Consider the following 22,193-nt stretch of genomic DNA (forward strand, 5'->3'; position numbering starts at 1 on the left):
TATTCTCTCCTGCTGTCTGATTGGTATATTATGTCCTCTTATTTGATTGATCTATCCTATCCTGCTTTCCCATTGGTCTATTATACCCTGCTATGTGATTGGTCTATTCTATCCTACTACATGATTGGTCTATTCTCTACTGCTTTCTGAATGGTCTATTCTATCCTGCTGTGTGATTGGTCTATTCTATCCTGCTTTCCCATTGGTCTATTCTATCCTGCTGTCTGATTGGTCTATTCTATCCTCCTATCTGATCTATTTAAACTAGCATTCTAATTGGTCTATTCTAACCTGTGTTATTGATACAGTGGCAAAGACATTACTACAACCTCTGATTGGCAGCTTTTACACCAAAAAAAAAAATTAAACCAAGAAGCTGCAGCCGGGAGCTGGTCACAATCGTTTTCAACCTTTTTTTAAACTGTCAAGGCAGTGGTACAAGACACATGGCAAAATAATACAAATTACATAAAATGAGTCTGACAAACACTTGTCCTTTCAAAAATCAGTTTCATTGTACATTCAGTTCATAAAATTTCTGTAAAAAATGTGATGTCCACACCAATTGTTTCAGCAGTTAGCTCTAACGGATTAATTCTAATCTCAAATACAAAGATGGATTTATAGCCTAACAATAAGTATTTAAAAATTTTAACATTACTTTTTAAATAGTTAGATTTATAGTCATCAATTAAGTGTATATATACATACTATTAGCTAATTCTTAAAACAGATATTGAACACAAAACAAAATTCACAGATTCATGTGATTTGATTCAGATTTCTGATCACATTTTCCAGACCACAAGTCAAAAGCCAAAACGCAGACATGTGCACCATCCAGAATGAGCTGAAGCGCACAACTGACAATAACAAGAGACATGCACCATAGAGACGTTTGTGTAAGCGGTACTCACTTAAAATTCAGAAGCTCTATAGTCAAGCATCCCTTTGTTGTTGCTGGTGCATCTACAGAAGGATTTAAGTTGGTAAAGTCCGATAGGACAAAACTTAGCTTTTTGTGTCTCAGGCTCTGTTAAAAATACAGGTTGAGGAGTATTTTTTCATCAAACTGCCAAATAACATCTTTAAACTACACGTATACACATAAATGTAGTTTCGGGGTTTAAAACAAACTAGAAATTTAATAAAGAATATATTTATGTCATATCTCAGCAGTACAATCATCACCTACACTGTATTAAATAATTTAGAACATGATCTCTGTATGACTACTGGCTGTAAAATTTAAGAAGAAATATATAGATCAAATACTCTAGAATCTAACTTTCTGCACAAAATCATGAATAAAACACAAGCCATTGCTGAAAAAAAAAACATTTAAATTGCATTGAAAAACACAACTGCCGTCATCACTTCAGTGTCATCTTGTTAAAGGTGGACACAGGCCAACAGTGCACATATGGCGTTTGCCCATGAGAGATTTGGGCCTAACTGCTCAGTGCTCTGCAAGTTCCCGTCAGTGCGGGAGCCTTTTAATAGAGCACACAGACTGCAGTATGTTCAGCATTTGTGCCACAAGTTAAGTAGCATCATGCACGCTGAAATGGCAGCAATATTTATGTGTCTGTGTGTGTGTGTCTGTGTCTGTGTGTGTGTCTGTGTGTGTGTGTGTGTGTGTGTGTGTGTGTGTGTGTGTGTGTGTGTGTGTGTGTGTGTGTGTGTGTGTGTCCACGGTGCTCCTGACTGAAGTTTTTAGCACAGATCCAAGACGGACTTGTTGATCACAGGGTTGGTCCAGTCGTTCCTTAGATCATCCAAGTGATTGTCAAAGTCGATCAAGTTCTCATAGGACCTGCCCTCCAGCAGAGCTGACGTGATCTTCTGTGCTTCGCTCCAGTCTTCAAAAGAGTCTCTGCAAGACGTGCAAAAATATCAGTTTGGCAATTAATACCTAGAATACGTGTTTAAAATATCTTTTTTTTTTTTTTGCTAAATATGAGATCATCTGCTGCTGGCTTGTTGGAGGTTGACAGCAACAGCCAAAAGAAAAGTGGGGATTCAGCTTTTGTCAGTTGTGCTCTAAAGCTGTGGAACAAACTATCTGTTAAGATATCAGGGAACTTGCTCAGGTAATACTTTTTAAAGAAAGCCCAAAACATATCTCTTTACTTTAGCCTTTAACTAGCTACTCTTGAAGCTCTCTTGCACTTGAACTACCACACCTTTAGAATGTATATTGCTTATTGTATATTTTAACTCTGTTTAATTTTATGCATTTAATCTGTTCTCATGCGTCTCATTTCTTTTCTATATTTTTTTTAAATCTTCCTTTATATCCGTTTTTATTTTAAACACTGCATGTCATTTTATGCTGTAAAATACTTTGAGCTGCATTACTTGTATGAAAAGTGCTATAAAAATAAAGTCTATTATTATTAGTAGTAGTAGTAGCAGTAGTAAATATTGGAAGTTCATGAGCGAACACTGGGAGCTTGTATGCTAAAAGCTCTGATTGACGTGCACATTCAGTCTGTACAGAACATATTACACAGTCTTGCAGTGAAATACAGAACGGTGACAAATTTAAGGTAAAAACAACATAATGTGCCTTTGAAAGGTGTTGATCCACCACGTGTCGCCAGAACAGCTTCAATGCACCATGGCATTGATTCTCCAAGTCTCTGAAAATCTACTGGAAGGATGAAAAAAAAAAAAAAAACATTCTTCCAAAAGATGTTCCCTCATTTGGTGTATTGATGGCGGTGGCGAGGAGCACAGTCTAACACGCCCATACAAGATCTCCCGTAGGTGTTCAACTGGTTTGAGATATGGCGGCTGGGAAGGTCATTGCATACGACTCGCGTCATTTTGTGATCACTCAAAACAACTCTGAGGGGACAAGCGGACCCAAACCATTGCCAGCACGTTGATTTTTCCTTTAATTCGTCACCTGTCTGCAGCCCTTGACACTGACACACTTACGCAGTTACTTCTCTGCTTTTCCACTTGTTTTCATGATGATCATAGATGAGTACGATGGGCTCAAAACAGCTTACTGTTAATCTGCTGTTGTCCACCTGCAAGAAAATTAACAGACGATTACAAGGGATTTAGAGGCAAGTAAGATTTTGATGAAATAATAATAATTATAATATAACTGTGACAGACCAGTGTTTTGCACAGTTTAAGAAAAAATAGTTGTATTACAGAAATAGTACTACATAAAATAAATACATTTCTACCACGTTACAAGCAGCGAACTGCACTCATTTTTATCTGCACATAACATGTAATTTTGCATTAACTATAAACTTGATGTGCGCAACCAATCACAAGGAAAATATTACTGCTGTTTTACATTCAATAGTATCATCACTGGATGTAGAGACTGCTTGAAAAAAAATCTTCAGGGTTAATGCATGTAGGTGCTACTAGTAAGCTCTTACAACTCAAAACTTGAAAGGAAATGACCGACAGCAGCCTTATCAATGCAAGAAGACACAAAGCTCCCATGATGCTTTTTAGAATGTACACAATAATTCATTTTTTGACCTAACAGCGGCCAAAAACTAAATGTCCAATCTCAGATAGTAGGGCCAAAAGCTTGCGGTGACAAATGACCTATTTCAGGATTGGAGTTAATTGTTTTTTTCACTCTATGAACCCAGTAGCCACCTGGAAAGTGGAATGAATGTATTTTTTATTACAAATGTAGCAAAAGCCAACATTATTCACTATTACCATAACGATTGCTGCATCGCTGAAGTTCTCAGAAATCCTGGCGGCAACTTTTTCGGCAACTTGGTTAGGTCTGCAGGAGAGAGGAACACAAACGTTGCACATATCAGGCCGACTGAAAATCCAGAGTCTGAGGCAGTTTGGTTTAACACTGCTTGTTTGTCTGTACCTGGAATCCTTCGTGCGTTCATTGGCTTGATAATATCCAGCAATGACGTAATGATTTTCTTTGCACCAGGTATCAATCTGTGAGGGGAGCAGGAGACATGACGCCAACATGTAAAGACAGAAAAGCAGCCGAGGTCAGATGAACTTCATTAACAGATTTGGGATGTCATCAGTTTATTGGCAAAATTGATTGATTTCTTTCAGTGTCATGCAATTGAGGTGCCCGGCCTCAGATAATCAGTGTGTTAAAAACTCAATGTCACTCAAATACAGCAATCTGTCTTCTTTCTCACACTTTAAAAAATAATTTTGCCAAAAAGTAAGGACCTGTCCTAAAACATGATCAGATCTTTTCATGATCATCCAGCCACATTAGATTGGCGCAGATAGGTGACATTTGACTAAAGAATATGTTTCAAGTCATATAATAAACAAAGGCTCTCCTCCACAGAAGTAGCGGTGCTCTACCTGTTTCTACGACTGATGGTCATGTACCTGAATGTAACTGTCCACAAAGGGATCTTTGACTTTTGGACAAATTTTGCATAACATAACCCTAAGCTGTAATTACTCTGACGATATGTTAATTCCCTTTTGTTTATACCATATGTACGGTGTATAAAGAACAATCTATTCTGCATGTCCTGACTATAACATCATAATACATTTTTTTAAAAACAGATTAAATTGTTCATAAAAAAAAAAAAATAAAGATCTCACTTCACTGGCCTGTAAATAACCCTGGAAAGGTTTTCAAGTCGAATGTCCTTCTCGTCAGTCTATGTTCAGGCATACTTACAAGTATATTCCATGGTTGAAGCATCTCGCATTTGTGTCTGATATCTGGAGGTCCCCATCCCATATGCATATGTACAGGCACACATGTAACCTACCTCTGTTTTGGTCGAAACGGTTTTAAAAGAGCAGCTCACTCAACTTCATCCTAATTTTGAGAGCTCCATTTTGTGGTGTATTTTTGGTGATTGTAATATTTAGCCCAAACTCAGTGACATTAATAAAGGAACCACAATTTAAGAAAATACATGTTAGTGGACTTTATAAGCAACACAACCTACAAAATAACCATAGCCATTAATAATAATGATAAAAAAAAAAAAAAAGACACTTTAAACAAACACTGCCGTTTTGTCATTGCAGGACTGTTGCGTAAGACTGCATTACTTTAAACCAGGTCCAGATCCATGTGCACGCTGTACTTGGCGACTACTTACCAGCGTTAAAGCCACTTCTAGCATTGGTGCCAGAGCAAGAGTACCGTGAAACAGAGGCACACAGTCCACACACAAGACGGGACCACCGTGGCTCTCCTTCTTCTTCGTCTTTTCTGCCACCAGCAATCCGTTCACGGCGCAGTGAGGATACTTGGCAGCATGCAGCAGCATTTTACAGTAAGCCTGGCTCGTCAGCTGAATGGGCATGTTTCTTAAAAAAAAAAAAAAAAGAAATAATAAAAAAAAAAGAAAAGAAATAAAAAGAAACCAGTCGGTGGATCGACAGCTTCCAGTCAAAGTGGCTGAGAGGCTCGTTTACACGGTGAGGAAGGGGGGAGACTGCTGCCCGCTACTGTTAGCTGTCGTTACTTATCATGCCCGGAGAAAAGTCGCGATCTACCTGAGCAGTCAGCTTCCTGCCTGAATAATGCGGTCTGAGTTGTCTCTTCTGACGAGTACATGTAAGCTCGAGAATTATCAGAAAGCACAACCGTCTTTTTTAAATAAAACAAAACCACCGCGACGTGAATTACTCGTTGTGCAGCCAGAGAGGCTAATCTCACTTCCACCTTCCACACTCGTTTCTGTAGCACCGGCGGTGCCGTAAACCGCGCGGGGGAAAATGTCGTAAAACACAGCTCATCTCCGGCCCTGGCTCACGGGTTTACGTATTTCCGCTCTCAGACTCGCTTTTCTTTGGACCTACGGCGGACGTGAGCGAGGAAGAGACCGTAGGTTGTAATTATTATTATTATTATTATTATTATATCATCGTCTTTTTGAACCGTGTGAAAGTACATCACAGTGTAACACTCTACGTGTTTTAGGTCGATGTGACGCCACAAAGACGGACTGTCTTGTTTTAACGGAAGTAAGCGGTGACTTTGTCAGCGGTACCGGAGCTAGGACGGGCTAGCTCATTAGCGGCTAGCATCAGATTGGGTAAAGGCAGAGGTGATGCGCAGATAACAGATGTTTCACTGGTCCACTACGAGCTCGTGTTTACGCACCGTCCGGACGAATACTAACTACAGTCTTGTCTCAAAGAAACTGGTGTTTCTGTGGGGTTATTATTTTTCCTCCCCCCCGGTCGCTGTGACCTTGTGTTTTGCGGCTAACGCTAACGTGAGCGTATCGTTGGCGGTGTATCGCTGTACGTCCGGTTTGGACGCGAAGTCTTCACACCGAGTCAGCCCACAACTAAAGACCGGCGAAGTGGTGCCGCAGGCTACAAGATTCAAAGACGTGCAACGTGTACTTTATTTATTTTTAATACTTTTATAGACAAGTCAATGTTTGATAAACGCACCTACTACGGTCGTCTTATTCTTAATTATTTATATACGTGGTCCTCGGATGAAACGGGGTTATTGATCATGCGCGTTATGAATTGTGGTTTGTAAATTGTCCTGTGTGTGTGTGTGTGTGTGTGTGAGAAAGTGCTTAATGAGTCTATTAATATCTTTCATGTGACCCTTTCTATAGAATGCTGGCCACAAGAGCCCTGAGACTTGCCGGCAAACGTGCCATTTCCACATCTGTCTGTGTACGTGGAGGACATGGTAAGTGAAACATGACATAAAGTGAGTATTTTCTATTTCTGACAGGCAGCATAACACTAAATCTATTTCGGGAGGGGGGGGGGGGGGGGGGCGTCAGAAGACCAGCTCATTAATCTTGAGAATTTAAAATATAAATCATTGTATATGTGTCACAGAGCCCTTCACAAGCCCTTTATTCTCTAGTGTGAGTCTTGCGGGTGAATAGGGAACACCTCCATCTCACCTCTATCTGACACCTTAACTATGGACAACCGGCACTTTCTGTGGGATCAGAGAACTCACCCAGTAAAAACAGTGATTACAACTATCGCACCTTATTCTACGTCTATATCAAGTACTACGTCGGGAACACGGAGCTATGTACCACGGAGGGCTGAGAGTGTACCGGTTAACTTCACAGCTGAACACCACAGCAACTAATTCAATGGATTAGCTCAACATCCTCAACCACATCTGGCGAGACTTGTGCGTTATTTCTAACATTTCAATAGCTAACAGATTATTCATAATTGATTCATGTATGATTTAAGTTCAAAGTAATTGAACGGCAGAATTTTTAAACCGAGTTGTGTACAACAAAACCTCATACATTTGTTTTCTTTACGCCACATAATTCACAGTATCGCCAAGATTCAGAATTAGCTTTGAAACAACCAACTCATTGAAAAAAAAACCGGAGGAATGCTGCATCGTGACACAAAGCCAGTTTCAAATGACAACCTTTGATGTTTACATCGGTAGACACAGTCCTTTCTCTTTCAGCATTTAACAGCAGAGTCTTAAAAAACCAAATCTTAATCTTTGAATACATGTGGCCTTTCAAAAGAGGTTACAAGAGAACATTAACATGAATGACAGGAATAAGTGCAAAGTGCATTTGATATGTTTTTGTGTCCTTCCCTGCAGGTGTGGCTAAGGTAGAGGAATACACTCTCCCGGTCTACTTTGACAGGCGGGAGAGCCCTCTTCCTGATATCGGCTATGTGCAGAGCCTGAGTCCCGAGCAGAAGTCCCTGAAGGAGAAGGAGAAGGGCTCCTGGGCTGCACTCTCCAACGATGAGAAGATTGCATGTAGGACTTCATGACACAGAATTTGGTCTTTTGAGTTGCACTTATGTTCTTAACTGCTGGTCAAACAGATTTTTATCACCAGCCCATATCTTAGGAATACATGTTTTAATGCCTTACTCCTTTCAAAGTGTTTGTCCACTCATACAAACTTCATCTAGAGTTTTGTGTTTCCAATGTTCAGTGTACCGCATCAGCTTCAAGCAGAGCTTCGCTGAGATGAACCAGGGATCGGCTGAGTGGAAGTCTGTGGTTGGAGGGATCTTTTTCTTTTTTGGCTTCACTGGCCTGATTGTGCTCTGGCAGAGAAAGTATGGTAAGTATCAGGAAAAATGGTCATGATATGCAAGCGAACCTGTGTCATAGTTGATGTACAGCTGCCTCAGTTTAGAGAAGAATGAAGTATTATATCGGTTTTCTTGCTGTTTAATTCGGCTTGCGGCTTGACACATTTGATATTTTCTCTTTACAGTATACGGACCTGTGCCACACACATTTCAGGCAGAGTACAAAGAGAAGGAGCTGCAGAGGATGCTGGACATGAGAATCAACCCAGTGGAGGGCTTCTCATCCAACTGGGACTACGAAAACAAGCAGTGGAAAAAGTAACCGACCCAGAGGACCATAATAGTACTGGAAGATAAAGGCAGACCAACTCAAAGATACAAGAATATATTTATTTCTGTATCTATCAATTGTCCACATTACCTCCGTCTGTGCATTTTGGAAGGCCGCTTCCTCTTAAGGTCATTATGTATGATAGAGTCAAGAATAAAAATGGTTAAACTAAAGAAAACTCTTGCAACTGTGTTAACTTTGTGACTCCTGCATGCATAAAATGAATGTTTGAATTCAGAAGAGAGGGACTTGACTTTAGATTCTTTAATAAGGTTATTTGATGTAAATGAGCTCATTATTTGCTGGTGTGTGATTTGTGGAGATATTGTTTATCAGCAGGAACTAACTAGAATAGTTATCTGTAGTCATTTTGAGGACATTTAGCTGCAAGTATTTTCTTCCAGAGAAGCTGCGTAAATGTTTCAGTATTGTAAGTTGGTTGTGAAACTGATCCAAATTTAACCACAGAGGGTTTTGAAAGTGAACCACTGAAGTTTCTGTTGCACTTGCAAACGGCCACTATCAGGTTCAAAGATTTAAATCTATCATTACCAACCAGTCATTTAACTTATTATTGCTTAAGTGTTTGTTGATAATGACACTGTAGAAGCACAATTTGTGATGGCATTGATTTAGTGTCAGTCAGTGACAAAAGTAAGTCGTTGTCTTGTTAATTAACATTACAGATTAAACAAGCATAAAGTGGTCTGGTAGGATACAGGAGGGATCCAGTTCATGCCACCAGGTTTTTCAGTTTCCAAGTAAATAGGGACGTCTTGTGTGATTTATGGGTTCCTCATAAAACCATGTGTAAATCCCACCCTGCATGTCTACGGTCGGATTGTGTGAGAATGTGAAGCCTCCCTCTGGAGGTGAAGGCGGGTAAAGTGCAGCTGAGCCCCCCTGCAACATGCTGTGATGTCACTTACCGGATGAACCAGCAGCTGCAGTTGTTTCACGTCAAAACAATCCGGAAGACGACACAGCATGACGGAACTGTTGTTGTTGGAGCTGAGACGATGTGGGGGCTGAAATAAATACAACTGTTTTAGGGATAGCAATTGAATCCAATAATGCTGTTAAATAGAAGACAAACTTAAGGACTGAAGCGAAGGATATCCACCGCTTTCTGAGTCGGAAGTCATTCAGCCCAGCCTTTTGGATTCAAAGTCCATGTTCTCATATCGGAGCTGTTCACCATATTAAAGTGCTGTAGCTCTGTAGTCTGGATCAGAATCATCATGGGAAACGGAATGAATAAGGTAGGCTTTGTTTTTGTTTTAACGATCACAATATGCTGTCTACGGCTTTTTGGGGGGGTAAAACTCCACAAAGCGCAGCTGGTGAACGCCTGCGTCATCTATTCAATGTTAATAACGTCACATGTTTTGCTCTGTTCCACACTGATATTATGGACATTTAAAAATAGACGTTATTCAATATTGAGTGCAAATGTTTTTAGTTCAATTTGTCAATAATGTGTAAAGCAAATCTGCAGCTTACTCTGGGTTGAGATTTACTCTCCTAATGTTGCCACAACTGATGCTGATTTGTGATCAGTTGAATCTATTTGTTATGGTAAATGCAAATAGCGATAGTAGATTTTTTGCAAATATGCTGATCATTTCTGACACTGACATATTTCTTTTCCTCCTAAAAGCAAAAAAAAAAAAAAAAAAAAAAAAAAAAAAAAAAAGTCTCGCAGTGAATGAACATTAATGTCTACTCTTATTTTGGTGGCTTACAGGCAGATGCAGACATAACATGCAATGCTTTTCAAAATGTACATTTCAACCTTCAATGAGCAAAAGAAGAAAGGTCCTTTAACTTAGGCTATGTAAAACGTGCTAAATTTATTCTAATGTAACCTTTTCTTTCACACAAAACTATAAGATTCATCCTTCTTAAAGATGATGAATATGCCCAAGAGCCATTAGAAACAGATACCTGCAAGTCCACATCAGAAACCTTCACACCCTCTTTGAACCCTCTTTTGTGCTCAACACAAGAGACAACATGTGATGATGTTGCACTGCGAGCACACCCTGACACCATCCATGGTGTTGAGCTGTTGTTAAGCCTCAAGTATTTACGTTTCATTTTACGCGTGATTTTAGTTGCCTGTTATAGCAGCACAAATGTTCATTTAAAGCCGATGCTGATATTTAATTTCAAGGGCTTTGTCTGCCGATACCGATGATGAGCTGAAATTATCGCGCATCCTTAACAATTATAGACCATAACAAAAGATTGGGAGACTGACTGTGAACAGGAAGGCTTGGGTTTGCCCTCCTGAAACACTCTGCTTCCACCCTATTGAAGTGCCCAGAAGCAAGGCACTTCATCCATGTCAGTGCCACTGGCAGACCCTGACCTCTAACTCCCTGATGAGGGGCTCTGAGGATCAAATGAATAGATTATTACAACACTGTTATACTTCAATTAAATTTGCTCAACATTTGAGTGTGCAGGTTTCTTCCGATAACCAGTAGGCGATATTAGGGGGAATGACCAAAAAGGAGCACGATGTATTCCCCTTCTTAACCTGCACCCATTCCCTACACTGTCCTCCTTCCACTAGTAACAGGGATAGTGTAGGGCAGAGAGGGTGTTTAGGTGAATGTGTTGATCGAGTCTGCCTGACTCAGTGATCCTTTATCTGCCTGAGGTTTGTGCAAGTTACAATCTATTGCCTCAACTATGTCTACCAATACACAGCTTTAACTCTGCTGCGTAATGATGAACCCCATTGTATTGATAAATGGCCCCATTTGGTCCACCCCACCCCCCGTTAGAAAATAACTAATCACCTACTGCTGTGAGCATGCTTGATTACATTATTGCCCTGTAACAGAAAATGTACTTTACACAAGCAGACAAATTGGTCATGTGTATTCATTCTTAATTGCCACAGTAATGTGTTGTGTTAGCCAAGTATTTTATCAGTATCGAATCAGCACTTAACTATCTTCAGCCAACAATTGCTTCGTGGCTCCTAGTACCAAAGTTGTACAGAATCACTGAGAGGCTGCTTGCCTCTCATCACTTGGTCCTGATAATCATGCACCGTTGCTTCAAGCCTTGTATGGCTGTAGAAAATGTTTCCTTTGCTTGTACTTGTCCTTAAGCCTTAAGCCTTAAATCCAATCTCGCTCGACCCAGAACATTTGCTCTGCTCAAGTGAAGTTCTCGAAGCTGAACTGCGATGAATATCTAAATGCAACATGTCTGTGACTGCTGCTTCACAGGTTGTTGATGGGCTCTACCTTGGGAATATAAGAGGTAAGACAAACTTGATTTGATGCTTTAAACTAAACACATATAGATGTATAGACAGGTCAGGCAGGGCATGCTGTGAGGCACATGGCCACCATTAGAAGCTGGAAATGCATGAAGGAATGACGATGGGGGATTTGTTAGAGTAGAATATTAAACTTTACACTTTAATATTAGTATTCTTAAAAATATTGTTTTATTTTATTGAAATTTTAAAGCAACACACATTATTTTTCCTTTTAATAAGGACAAAAAAAAACTTGTATTGGCCCATATATTCACCATACAACCATATAATGGTTTTCAGTGAAAGTGCTGTAAACAGTATATTTATAATATAAGGTTTAACTTTCAAGCATCAGATCTTGTAGGTGAAAGTTTTTTTCGCTGGCAAACATAGATTTCAGAATAAATAAATTGAAAAGCCTGGTTCACAAAAGATAATTCAAAAGCGAGAAGGTGTTGCTTAAAACATAAAATAGGAGTTAGTAGTCATGAGTGTGACCTGACACAAACTCTTCCCAGTTAATGTGGCATTTGCAGTAGTGTAACTTTAGCTGCCTCGATGTTGGCTCCACATGGTGGCAGAAGTAATAATGGCTAAAATTAGTTGAAGTGACAGGAGCAAGTGACCAAAGGCCTGACGGGACCAAATGATGTTAAAAGGAAGGTAAACAGCTCACAGACCTGCCTCTGCAGCAGCCTACAATGTATCTGCTCAAGATTGTTGTTGTGTGTGGTTTGTGTACAATTCACTGACAAGATGTTCCCCTCGGTCCTTGTCACAGATGCAGAAAACAGAGAAAGTCTGTCTAAGAACGGCATCACCCACATCCTGTCTGTGTACAACAATGCTAAACCTGTGTTTGAGGTTCGTGGAAAATCTAGGTTGGATGGTATTTTTTTGATGTATTTATGAAGTTTTTATGAAGTAAAACTAGCACTTCCTATGGAATATTTTATCTGGAGATTCTTGGTATGACTGTGCATGCTTGTTAAACAATGTAATTGGTCCTGTGAGCCAGCTGGGGGTGGTGATGAGTTATGGTTGGAGCCAGAGAGTTTTGTGCTTGAGCTGGACAGTTTCAATTTTGTGGTGGATGTGTGTTTAGAGATGAGAGCTAATAATGTTACAAACTATGTGAAATTTCTTAAACTGCTCAAAACTGCCGTAATTACAATGAAATACCTTTAAGTGTGAAATTTAATTTAGGGACAATATTGACTGCTATATCTTGTATGTTTCACACACATAGAGTTACTTTACATTTGGACAAGAAGTTGTTCTGAGTCAGACTTGTGTAACAAGAGGTGTAAAACTCACCTTGGCCATAATTGTATCCATAAACATGTTTAAAGATTAAGAGATATCACCCTGATATGATGTGCATGTCCTACATTGTTGAATTTACTTCCGGTTATCCAGTTTTTAATGAATGTTTTACAGGACATGACATACCTTTGTATTCATGCAGCTGATGCTTCCAGCCAGAACCTGTGAGTAAACACACACACACACACACACACACACACACACACACACACACACACACACACACACACAACAATGTTTTTTAATTGCATTAACTACTAACAGTGTCTTGGGTTCATTTATACTGTGAGTGTTTAAATTAAAACAATACTTTAGAGGTCAATCTCATCAGTAGCTCTTTGTTTATCCAAATAATTTACCATTACAATCATCTCATGAGATACATGAAGTAGATTCTGCAATATTAAATTCAATCTTTCCTCTTCCTAAATATTGAGCACAAACAATAGTTTTATTTTCTGTGTTTGAGAGAGACAAATGAAGTGTGTTAAAAGTGTCACTGTTCATCAGGAGGCAGGCTCAGTGTTGAAAGAGCCATGAGTTATCTCTCCACCCTTGCATCCGCAGCTAACACATCACATTAGTCATAGCAGTTATGTTTCTTACTCTACTCAGTCTTTGACCTCATACAACTGTAGTTGCTGTTAGTTTGGATTAGCCACTCATGAACAGAAGGCACAGCACAGAAGCATCAGGAATGAGCTACAGTTTGAGCATTAATACGCTATACAAGGGCAGACCATTTACCATTCCCTGCACAGGTAGAGGTGAGATCCCCGAAGACGTTGCATAAGCTATTTGTGTGACGCTCCTTGTCGACGGTAGAAAAGGTTCTACTTTGTTGTTCCCAGAAAACTGTGACTTGGAGCTCTGCGGTCCCTGGACTTATCAAGGATCCGAAGAGGAACTGTCTTTGCTTTAGTTTAAAAAAAGAAAAGAAAATAGACCTGGGTGAAATGTAACTTAATGGGAATAGAGGCTTAGAGGTTGGTTGGATGTTGCTGATTGGGCTGGGCTGGGCTGGAAGTGTCTGACCTCCAGTGTTGCAATCAAGCGTCCTTCCCTTAGGCAGCAGAGGAAGGAAACCTTAGTGCGACATCTGGCTGTGTGCTTCGACCACCCAGGGCTTTAATAAACCCCCTCTGTCACAATCACTGGTCTGACTGATGGGAGGGTGAGGCCAACTGCCGCCCCACCATGCTTGCCATCATCTAGGGGCCCCTATGGTCAGGTCTGACGGCTCCTCCCATGTGTAAGGTGCACAGCAGACTGTCGTTCTCACATAGGCTCTGTATTTTTTTTTTTTAAGTAACTGTCGTGGTTTTAAGCTATCTGAAAAAGTTTAATAATCTATAAAGCTTTTGTGCCTGTACTGGCATTCAATTCAATAGAAAGGAGGTTAGGTTCATTTGTTTTTTGAAACACAGTTTCAATAGTCTTCATCAAATACTATATAAAAGAAAAAATAAAGATGAAGGCTAAAGTGACAGCCAGCCTTAGAACAAGTCTGAAAAACCTTATTGAATAAAAGAAAAGTTACAAATCTTGGTGAGACTTCAGAAACAGACATTTTTGTAGTTTTCGAAACAAAACAAACGTCCCTGACAACCAGCTGGAGCATTAAGGCTCTCTGGGTCACTAATGCAATTGATGTTGACAAGGTTCTTGTAGAAGTCCCACCCAGTGCAGTCAATATTTAATTACAATTGCCTTAAATGCTGTTATTTATATAGTTGCTAACATGCACGAGTAGATGTTTGTTCCCCTTTTTTGTGAACTCTCATGAAAATCCTGCTTTGGCTTTAATGTGCAGTGTGCATTGACTATGAAACCTATTTGCATCAACACTTCCAAAATTAGATTTGTGCGAGGAGTCTCCATGTCTAACATGGTGTAATTTGGTTGTAACTAAAATGGTATATTTTTAGTTTTAACATCATTTTGTAAGCATAAATTTGTAATTATATATATTTTTTTTAAATCAGCATACAATACCATAGAATTGCAGAGAAGCTCCTTTTGTACTTCAAATATACAGTAGTTTATTCTCTGTATTCAGCTGTTTAAAAACTCAAATGTTTGCGACAAGTTAATTTTCTGCATATTAAACAAGACTGCCGGAAACTTCTGTGCTGGGAGGACAGAAGAAAGTGCTGAGGAGACATCTTTTAAAGAAGAGTTTGGATCTCAGGAAGGAGGAAAAAAGAAAAGTGACAGCCAATCTATTTTAGCCCAAGTCTGTTATTCTGTCTGCTATTGAGTAACCAGCATCTGCTCCTCAGGAGACAGCGCCATCAGCCAAGCACTTCTTCATCATGCAAAACCACATCAGGGTTTCCTGACAGTGAATAAGTCGAATATTTGAGGAGACGTTGCACTTTATTGTGATTCTTTGTATTCAGCTTAATTTTAGCGACGAGTCCCATTTTGTGGATTTCTGACAAATTTATACAAAATGCTTTTTTTTTTTTTTTTTTTTTTTTTTTTTTTGTCTATTCAGCTGTTTGTGATCTCTTGCAGAGATTATTTGTTGTATTTTTGTTGTAAAGTAAGAATAATTTACTTGATCATTTTTTGACATGGAAATAATCAAAGCAGGTAACTGATGTAATTTTGCCAATAGACAGAAATGAAGACAGTTACTTCCCTTGTCTGTCCCTACTGTCTGAGCTCCGGTCTACCACAAACTCTGTTTGAGCCAAGTCAACTTTTTTCTCACATGACAACTTGGAGTAGTTAAAAGAAAAATTACCACTCTTCAACATTCTGCCTTACTTTTTTAGAAATAATAAAAGTCTATAAAAATTACCACACCGATTCTGGTACTTTTCACTATCATTGAGAGTAACCTGCAGTTTCAACAGTTAAACAAAACAGAACATTATCCAAGTTTCAGCAACTTATTTGAAACACGGTGTTTGGGCATCATTCCAGGAGTTTCAGTTCAAGGTGTCTTTTCTCATATCCTGTAATCTGTAATCCATTTTTAGCTTTGCCACCGTTATACCACTCCACTATAGGAAAGCTCATTTTGTGATTTGATGAGCAACAGTATATAGTTATTCTCGATTCAAAACAAATATGAATAGGTTTTGTACCGCACACCACAGAAAAATGTGTTCTGTACAGTTGTGTAGACATTGAAATCAGTAATATTATAAATTCTTGTGTTTTATTTTGTTCTTTTTTTTTTCTTGCCAGATTACAGCATTTTAAAGAGTGCATCAGCTTCATCCATGAATGCCGTTTGAATGGTGGATCCTGTCTAGTTCACTGGTAAGTTTTTATGTTTAAAAGGTCTAAAAAGGTCCCTCTCAGAAGCTGGGAGCATAAAGTTATATTTACAAGTGACATAAGATTTACGCTGTACAGTACCTGCAAGTGCAGTTTGTGAACCTCTAAATACTCGCTCCATTCATTTACCTATTACCAGCAGATATTAAGCACCCAGCTGCTTTGTGACAGTAACCTAACTGACCAAATGTCCTTTGTGTTGCTGTAGCCTTGCAGGAGTGTCCCGCAGCACTACCATGGTGGTGGCCTACCTGATGACTGTCACCCACTACAACTGGGAGGAGTGTCTGACTGCGGTCAAGGCTGTTCGCTCCTTTGTCGGCCCAAACTATGGCTTCCAGCAGCAGCTGCAGGAGTACCAGACGACACAAGTGTCAGAGGTAACACCTGAACACCGGAACACACTAAAAAGATGAATGCAAAAACACACTCCACCGACTGAAAGCATCCAAACCCCTCTGCCTGTTTGAATGTTGCACCTTGAGTCGAAAAGGGATTTTGAGTTTAAATGTTTTCGTGATTAAAAACTGCATTTTTATTTTTTTTTAGCACTCAGAGTTTTAGCACTCTGTAAATTCTTTTGCACTATTGCTTGTGATTCAAAGCTCCATGCACAGGCACTCACAGGATATGACGCACACAAACATCACACTGCACATGTAGCCTGTGGTTAACCCATCAACTGTTAATGGAGACCATCTCATGCAAGCTTATTGTAATGTTTTTGTAATTTTCTATTGTACATTTGTTATTCCTGCAAGTGGCTAATAAACATCCATGGTCTGTTACATAGTAAACCATCCACTTTGCAGCTTTAAGTTGGAATAGCTGAGATCCTCAGACAGAGCCAGAATCTAAACTGCAACACAGTTCATCCACTAAATATGCTCATCTTGCTTTTTGTACATAACTAAACAAATCCTGCAACAACAAAAAAAATCAGTCTCACATCAGCTTCAGAGACCTTTGTGCAAAATAAAAAAAAAAAGTTGTGCATTAATAATTCAATCTGTAAAATATAACATTTAATTTTTTTGTACGATTATATTAATGCATGTTAATGTTATAAAAATCTCATAATTCCTCTCAATTATTAATTCTACAACTCGGAGCAAGTGATTCTTATCCTCTGTTGTACGTCAATGAAGATTGTATATCGAGGTGTTTTTTTTGTGCAAACAGCCTCACAGCTTTGTGTAGATGTGTTATTTTTTTAGTTTAGTTTTATAGTATCTCCTTTGTGGTCTCAAATTCTTGGAGACAAAAAACATCCTATAATGCTCATAGTTTTGACTTGTCCACTTTCCCTTTAAAGAATATCGCCCTTATAAAAAAAAAAAACATAACTCAAAACTCCTAGTTTTATGTCCAGTCTGGTCTGGAACATTCTTTCCATGTAGAGAAAATATCAACCTGAAAATATATCACATTTTGCATCATATAAGTTAGTTAGTATAGTTAGTGAAAGCACCTCACTGTGAGTCCATTACAATCACATAAACCCAGCAGAGTAGTAGTTGAGTAAAGAAAGGGAACTGCAGGGGGTTTGCTGGGATTGCATTAGCTTGGTACTGTTCATCACGTGTTTAGCGTTACTGTCAGCACCTTGCAACATAACATGACTGAAAAAGTTGCTCATTGTTTGTAGACCTTACACTGATTTCGAGGATTTAAGGGGAAATGGGTTTCTGTATTTGTGATTTTCCCACATTAGTCTCAGATAGAAAGTGAAGACAGCAACATAGTGTTGTCTCCAACCACTGCAGCACAGTAATAAAAGGCATGTGAAATATACTTCGATGTACATAGTATGCAGGTGAAACTGTCTTCAGCAAATTTAGCAAAAGAAGAAACTTTGTCGTATCAACTTTGTACTCCGTAGACATTCTTAATGTTTAGAGGAAAGACTGATAAGGACTATCTATGAATTAGTATGGGCTATCACTGGGCTGTTGGGACAAGGTCTGAGACAATAGACCTTTTTCCTGTAGACATTTTGACTTGTCATTGTAGGAAAAGCTCAGGTGTATTAATGATGGCTGCATTCTACTTAAGGAAGGTCCTGCTTTTGTGCATGTTGGCTGACTGTCATGGTTTACTGGGACACTTCACCCCATCAACAATACGCCTGTGTTTCCCCCTGCAATGACAAACCAAAATATCTGCTGTGAAAAAAGTCTATTTGAGAGAGGATGTTATATTAATGTTAAAAATATAATCCAATGCTTTATGTTGCATGCTTTATCCTCAATCTTTCATAACTGTGTTAAATGTATTGCATTGCACTTAAGATGATTTGGTTGTGGCCAGTATGTTGAATCTAAAAGGTTCTTATATTTCCGACTACCTTCATCTGAAACAATTAGGTTATGTGCTTCAGTCTTATCACTTTATTTATTACTGCACACTCCACACATGAACCTTTTGGCTTTACATTACATGAACAAATTCCACTTTGGGGGAGCTTTATCTGATTGTAATGCCCTTTCTTCATGATTTGATAAGAGTTTTACTTTCATTCTGTCTACACCGTCTAACTTGTGAAGCACCGTGAAGGACTTTGTGGTTTCTGACAGGATTAATATTGTTTTTCAAAATGACACCACGACAGTTGACAGCAGGTGTCATGTAAGGGTTTTCAGGATGAATATAAAAATACAAATTTTTAGTAAGATTCATGTAACGACTTTCACTTCACTGTATTTCATAAACAGTAATGGTATTGGCACACAATTACAAGATAATTCCTGGACATAATTTCAGATATTGCAATTCCTAGCTTTTTTGACCTTCTGATGTTGTTAAATTAATTCTAAAAATCTTTACCGGGAAAAAAAAAAGGCAGCAGCATGTAACCTAATCTGACTCTGCTGTACATTTTCATTGACAATAAATATCAAGATAATATGTATGAATTACTATCTTCACACACAAATTATATCACGGTGTGTCTCTGAAAAGCCATTACTGTCCACTACCATCAGCTCAAGAGCTGCAAGTAGTCTTCATACTGCAGTGATCAAACCAGGGAACAACTCACTTTGTGATATCTTTGGAGTATTGACAAACTAACCAGGCTTCAGTTTCAGGGAAGGAGTTTTTAATCCCCTCAAGCCCTCATTGTTTTTCTCTACAATGGAAATAATAGAAAATGCACTGTGGGTCAAAAGAGCAAAAACAACGCACATCAAATGCTTCAATACACAACACTTTCAACAAAAAAATACCTGCTTTCATATATATTTTGTAAATGTGTGTGTCAGAGTGCACATGAAGCAGTAAATAAATATTTTGTGTTTCCTTCACACTATCGAAGGTTTTGGACATTTTCCTAAATATTAGCCAAGTTCTTTTTAAATCACGCTTTCTGGTACAAACAGACCCAAGACATCAAGCACAGATTACATCCTTTAACAATTAAATGGAGACAAACAGCTTCAATATTTATGACCAAAAAGCTGCACATACTAAACATAAATAAAGAAAAAGAACAAATGAATATATATATTTTTTTAGAAACAAAGAAATACAAGTGCTTCACCTCTGACTTTTTGTAAATGTACCTTTTTTTGTTGTTGCTATAATTGCACAAATCATATCCTTTAATAGTATCCTTTATTAGATAGATTATTATTTCTCATCACACTTGCTTGTCAGGCTTGATATGTAATCAGAACTTCCTTAGAGTCCACCTGCTGCACATTGTAAATTGGACATGACTCACTGTTTGAAGACACTGCACTGTCTGGATAAGGTACCACATTTCAAAAAGATCTATTGAATTTATTTTGTTTATCTGTGGAATGTTGTTGCTTATATTTTACAGGAAAAAAAAAAAAAAAAAAGACAACATTGAATTTAGCTGTCAAAGTGACTATATATGCACTACGGGCATTAAAGGTGTAGCCAGAATTGTATTAAACACTGTATATAATTTGACCTTAATACAATGATATTTAATCAGGATTTTTGTCTCGCCTCTTGTCCCCAGTACCGAGCTTGGTTACAGTCCAGTTCCCGTCCCAGTCCATTTAATGACCAGGAGCAGGTGGCGGCCCTGCTCAGCCAGTACACAGAGCAACAGGCGAGCCAGAGGAGGGGAGCAGACCAGCGCTGGATAAATCGGGGAATCGGTGTCAGCGGTCCGCCGTCCAACACGGATAATCCTGAAGGCAGCAGCTGAAACGTGTGCCTCTGGTCGTGCCAAAGTTGGTCTGGAAATGGCAGTACCTACTATTCTGTACTCATTTCCAAATCAACCCAACGCTGTGTCAACTCTAAAAGCAGAGGATGACACACAGTAAAGGCCCACTTACAAGTCAAGCATTTTACTTTATTTGCATCTGTCTCATCATTTTTAACCATGGAGGTTGATTGCTTCAGACTCTTATCCACTACCATTACCTGCCACACTCCCCTAACTGAGTACAGCCATAACAGGGTTAATGGTGCTCACAGAGGCCTTACTCTAAACACCTCAGCACCTGAGCCATGATGAGTCCCCTGCATTTCCACGTGGAGTCTTTACACCTGCCATGTTTCAGCTCGGTAGCCTTAAAGACAAGACTGATTAATGTCGTCTTAAATGAACATTTTGCCTGTAATTATGTGGATATTCACTCCGGCAGTCTTGTTCCCATTCTCCACAGTAAACTGCAGCTGGTGAAGTTAGGATACTGCCTGGTCTCGCAGCACATGTACATGTTGTCATGTACATCGTACAGACAGCACGCGCTATTGCGAGCCTATCAAATCTAGAAACAATATTGACACTTAGGAATGGACATGGGGTCGTTATCCGATATGCTAGCCACTCACAGATGTTCTGAAAACAATAAATGTCGCACATCACTGCCCATGGAGTGCACAGCATTTACATACATGTTGTTGATTCTGTTCTTTGGTAACACTTTACTTGAAGGAGTGTGCATAAGACAGACAATGACTGTGTCATGTCATGCACAGTATACATAGTTATACGTCTTAATGTTGGTGGGTAGCTGCAGGGAAAACAGGTGGATTGGCTCTGTTAGTTCCCTGCAACTCTTTCTTTATTGTCCCAGCTAAGAAAATTGTAGAGAAGTTATTAATTATTAGCAGAGAGGTTGAAGTGAAAACAGTCAAACCCTCCGCAATTTATTGATCAGATAAGCCAGAAGGTGACATTTGTAAGTAGGCTTCCCCAGTTGCCAAGAGAGATATAAGAGATCGTACCTTGGACATTTAAAAACAAAACGCCATGATTGACACATAAAAGTAGGTGTCAGATTTAGCTAAATGTTCCTTTAAGTAAAACAGCAGCTTCAGATTGGAAACTATGGCTGAGTTTAAATTACAACTACACATGAAGGATCTCTGCAGTCCAAATACTAAAGTTGTCCTGATTTTACTGAAGCTCTGATTTTTTTTATTGTGACAAAGCAGATTTTTGGGGAATTTCTGTTATAAATTTTAGGGTACACTTAATTGTTGTAATTGTGTATTTATGTTTTTTCTTGTTTGTTTTTTATAATAAAATGCAGTGATTGACAAAAAGATGGAATTGCTAATAAATCTGTACTATCAACACCATGGTGTGTTTATGTAAAAAGCAAATACACACTTAGCTGTATAACTGAAGTTAAAACATGTAAATTCTAAAATGGTTAAAGATTTCATAAGAATATGAATTAGTATTATTAATAAGGGAGGCTGTGGCTCAGACAAGATCCACAAACAATATCCACGTAAAACATGATTCTGCTGTAGGCCTAACCTAAAATTTTACAATTCAGATTTTCTAAAACTTGAAACATCTGCCAATCTCTCCCTCATGATTGTGATTCTACATCAGTGCCATTGGTAAAAACAATAATTCTGTGCTAAAGGGGGCAAATGACATACTAATGAAACTTATCACAAATGCTTCCTCAAAGTTTTCACTCTACTATGAGCAAAAAC

At 38.8% G+C, this 22,193-nt stretch overlaps 3 protein-coding genes across 4 annotated transcripts; 2 read left to right on the forward strand and 1 right to left on the reverse strand.

The window, feature by feature from the left end:
• Positions 1 to 388: 388 nt before the first annotated feature.
• Positions 389 to 9,374, reverse strand: emc8 (ER membrane protein complex subunit 8). The gene is made up of 6 exons (XM_069174608.1): positions 9,280 to 9,374; positions 5,103 to 5,313; positions 3,872 to 3,948; positions 3,706 to 3,775; positions 2,947 to 3,041; positions 389 to 1,876 (listed from the first exon to the last, which is right to left on the reverse strand). The coding sequence occupies exons 2-6, from the start codon at positions 5,307 to 5,309 to the stop codon at positions 1,717 to 1,719; spliced, it is 609 nt and encodes a 202-aa protein (XP_069030709.1). The 5' UTR covers positions 5,310 to 5,313; positions 9,280 to 9,374; the 3' UTR covers positions 389 to 1,716.
• cox4i1 (cytochrome c oxidase subunit 4I1) lies at positions 5,761 to 8,528 on the forward strand. 2 transcript variants are annotated; one of them, XM_069174609.1, is made up of 5 exons: positions 5,761 to 5,837; positions 6,588 to 6,664; positions 7,571 to 7,735; positions 7,917 to 8,048; positions 8,205 to 8,528. In XM_069174609.1, exons 2-5 carry the CDS (start codon positions 6,589 to 6,591, stop codon positions 8,339 to 8,341), a joined length of 510 nt encoding a protein of 169 aa, XP_069030710.1. In that variant the 5' UTR covers positions 5,761 to 5,837; position 6,588; the 3' UTR covers positions 8,342 to 8,528. The 2 variants fall into 2 exon arrangements, with proteins under 2 accessions (XP_069030710.1, XP_069030711.1); XM_069174610.1 differs by having other exon boundaries at positions 5,773 to 5,833.
• On the forward strand, positions 9,298 to 21,821 carry dusp22a (dual specificity phosphatase 22a). Its single transcript, XM_069174607.1, has 7 exons — positions 9,298 to 9,612; positions 11,599 to 11,632; positions 12,415 to 12,497; positions 13,074 to 13,123; positions 16,161 to 16,235; positions 16,462 to 16,633; positions 20,245 to 21,821. Exons 1-7 carry the CDS (start codon positions 9,592 to 9,594, stop codon positions 20,434 to 20,436), a joined length of 627 nt encoding a protein of 208 aa, XP_069030708.1. The 5' UTR covers positions 9,298 to 9,591; the 3' UTR covers positions 20,437 to 21,821.
• The last annotated feature ends 372 nt before the right edge of the window (positions 21,822 to 22,193 follow it).

This window comes from Embiotoca jacksoni, unplaced genomic scaffold (assembly GCF_022577435.1).
Source record: "Embiotoca jacksoni isolate LCO1_2020_lvr unplaced genomic scaffold, fEmbJac1.0.p SCAF_6, whole genome shotgun sequence".
In the NCBI taxonomy this organism is placed as follows: Eukaryota; Metazoa; Chordata; class Actinopteri; family Embiotocidae; genus Embiotoca; species Embiotoca jacksoni.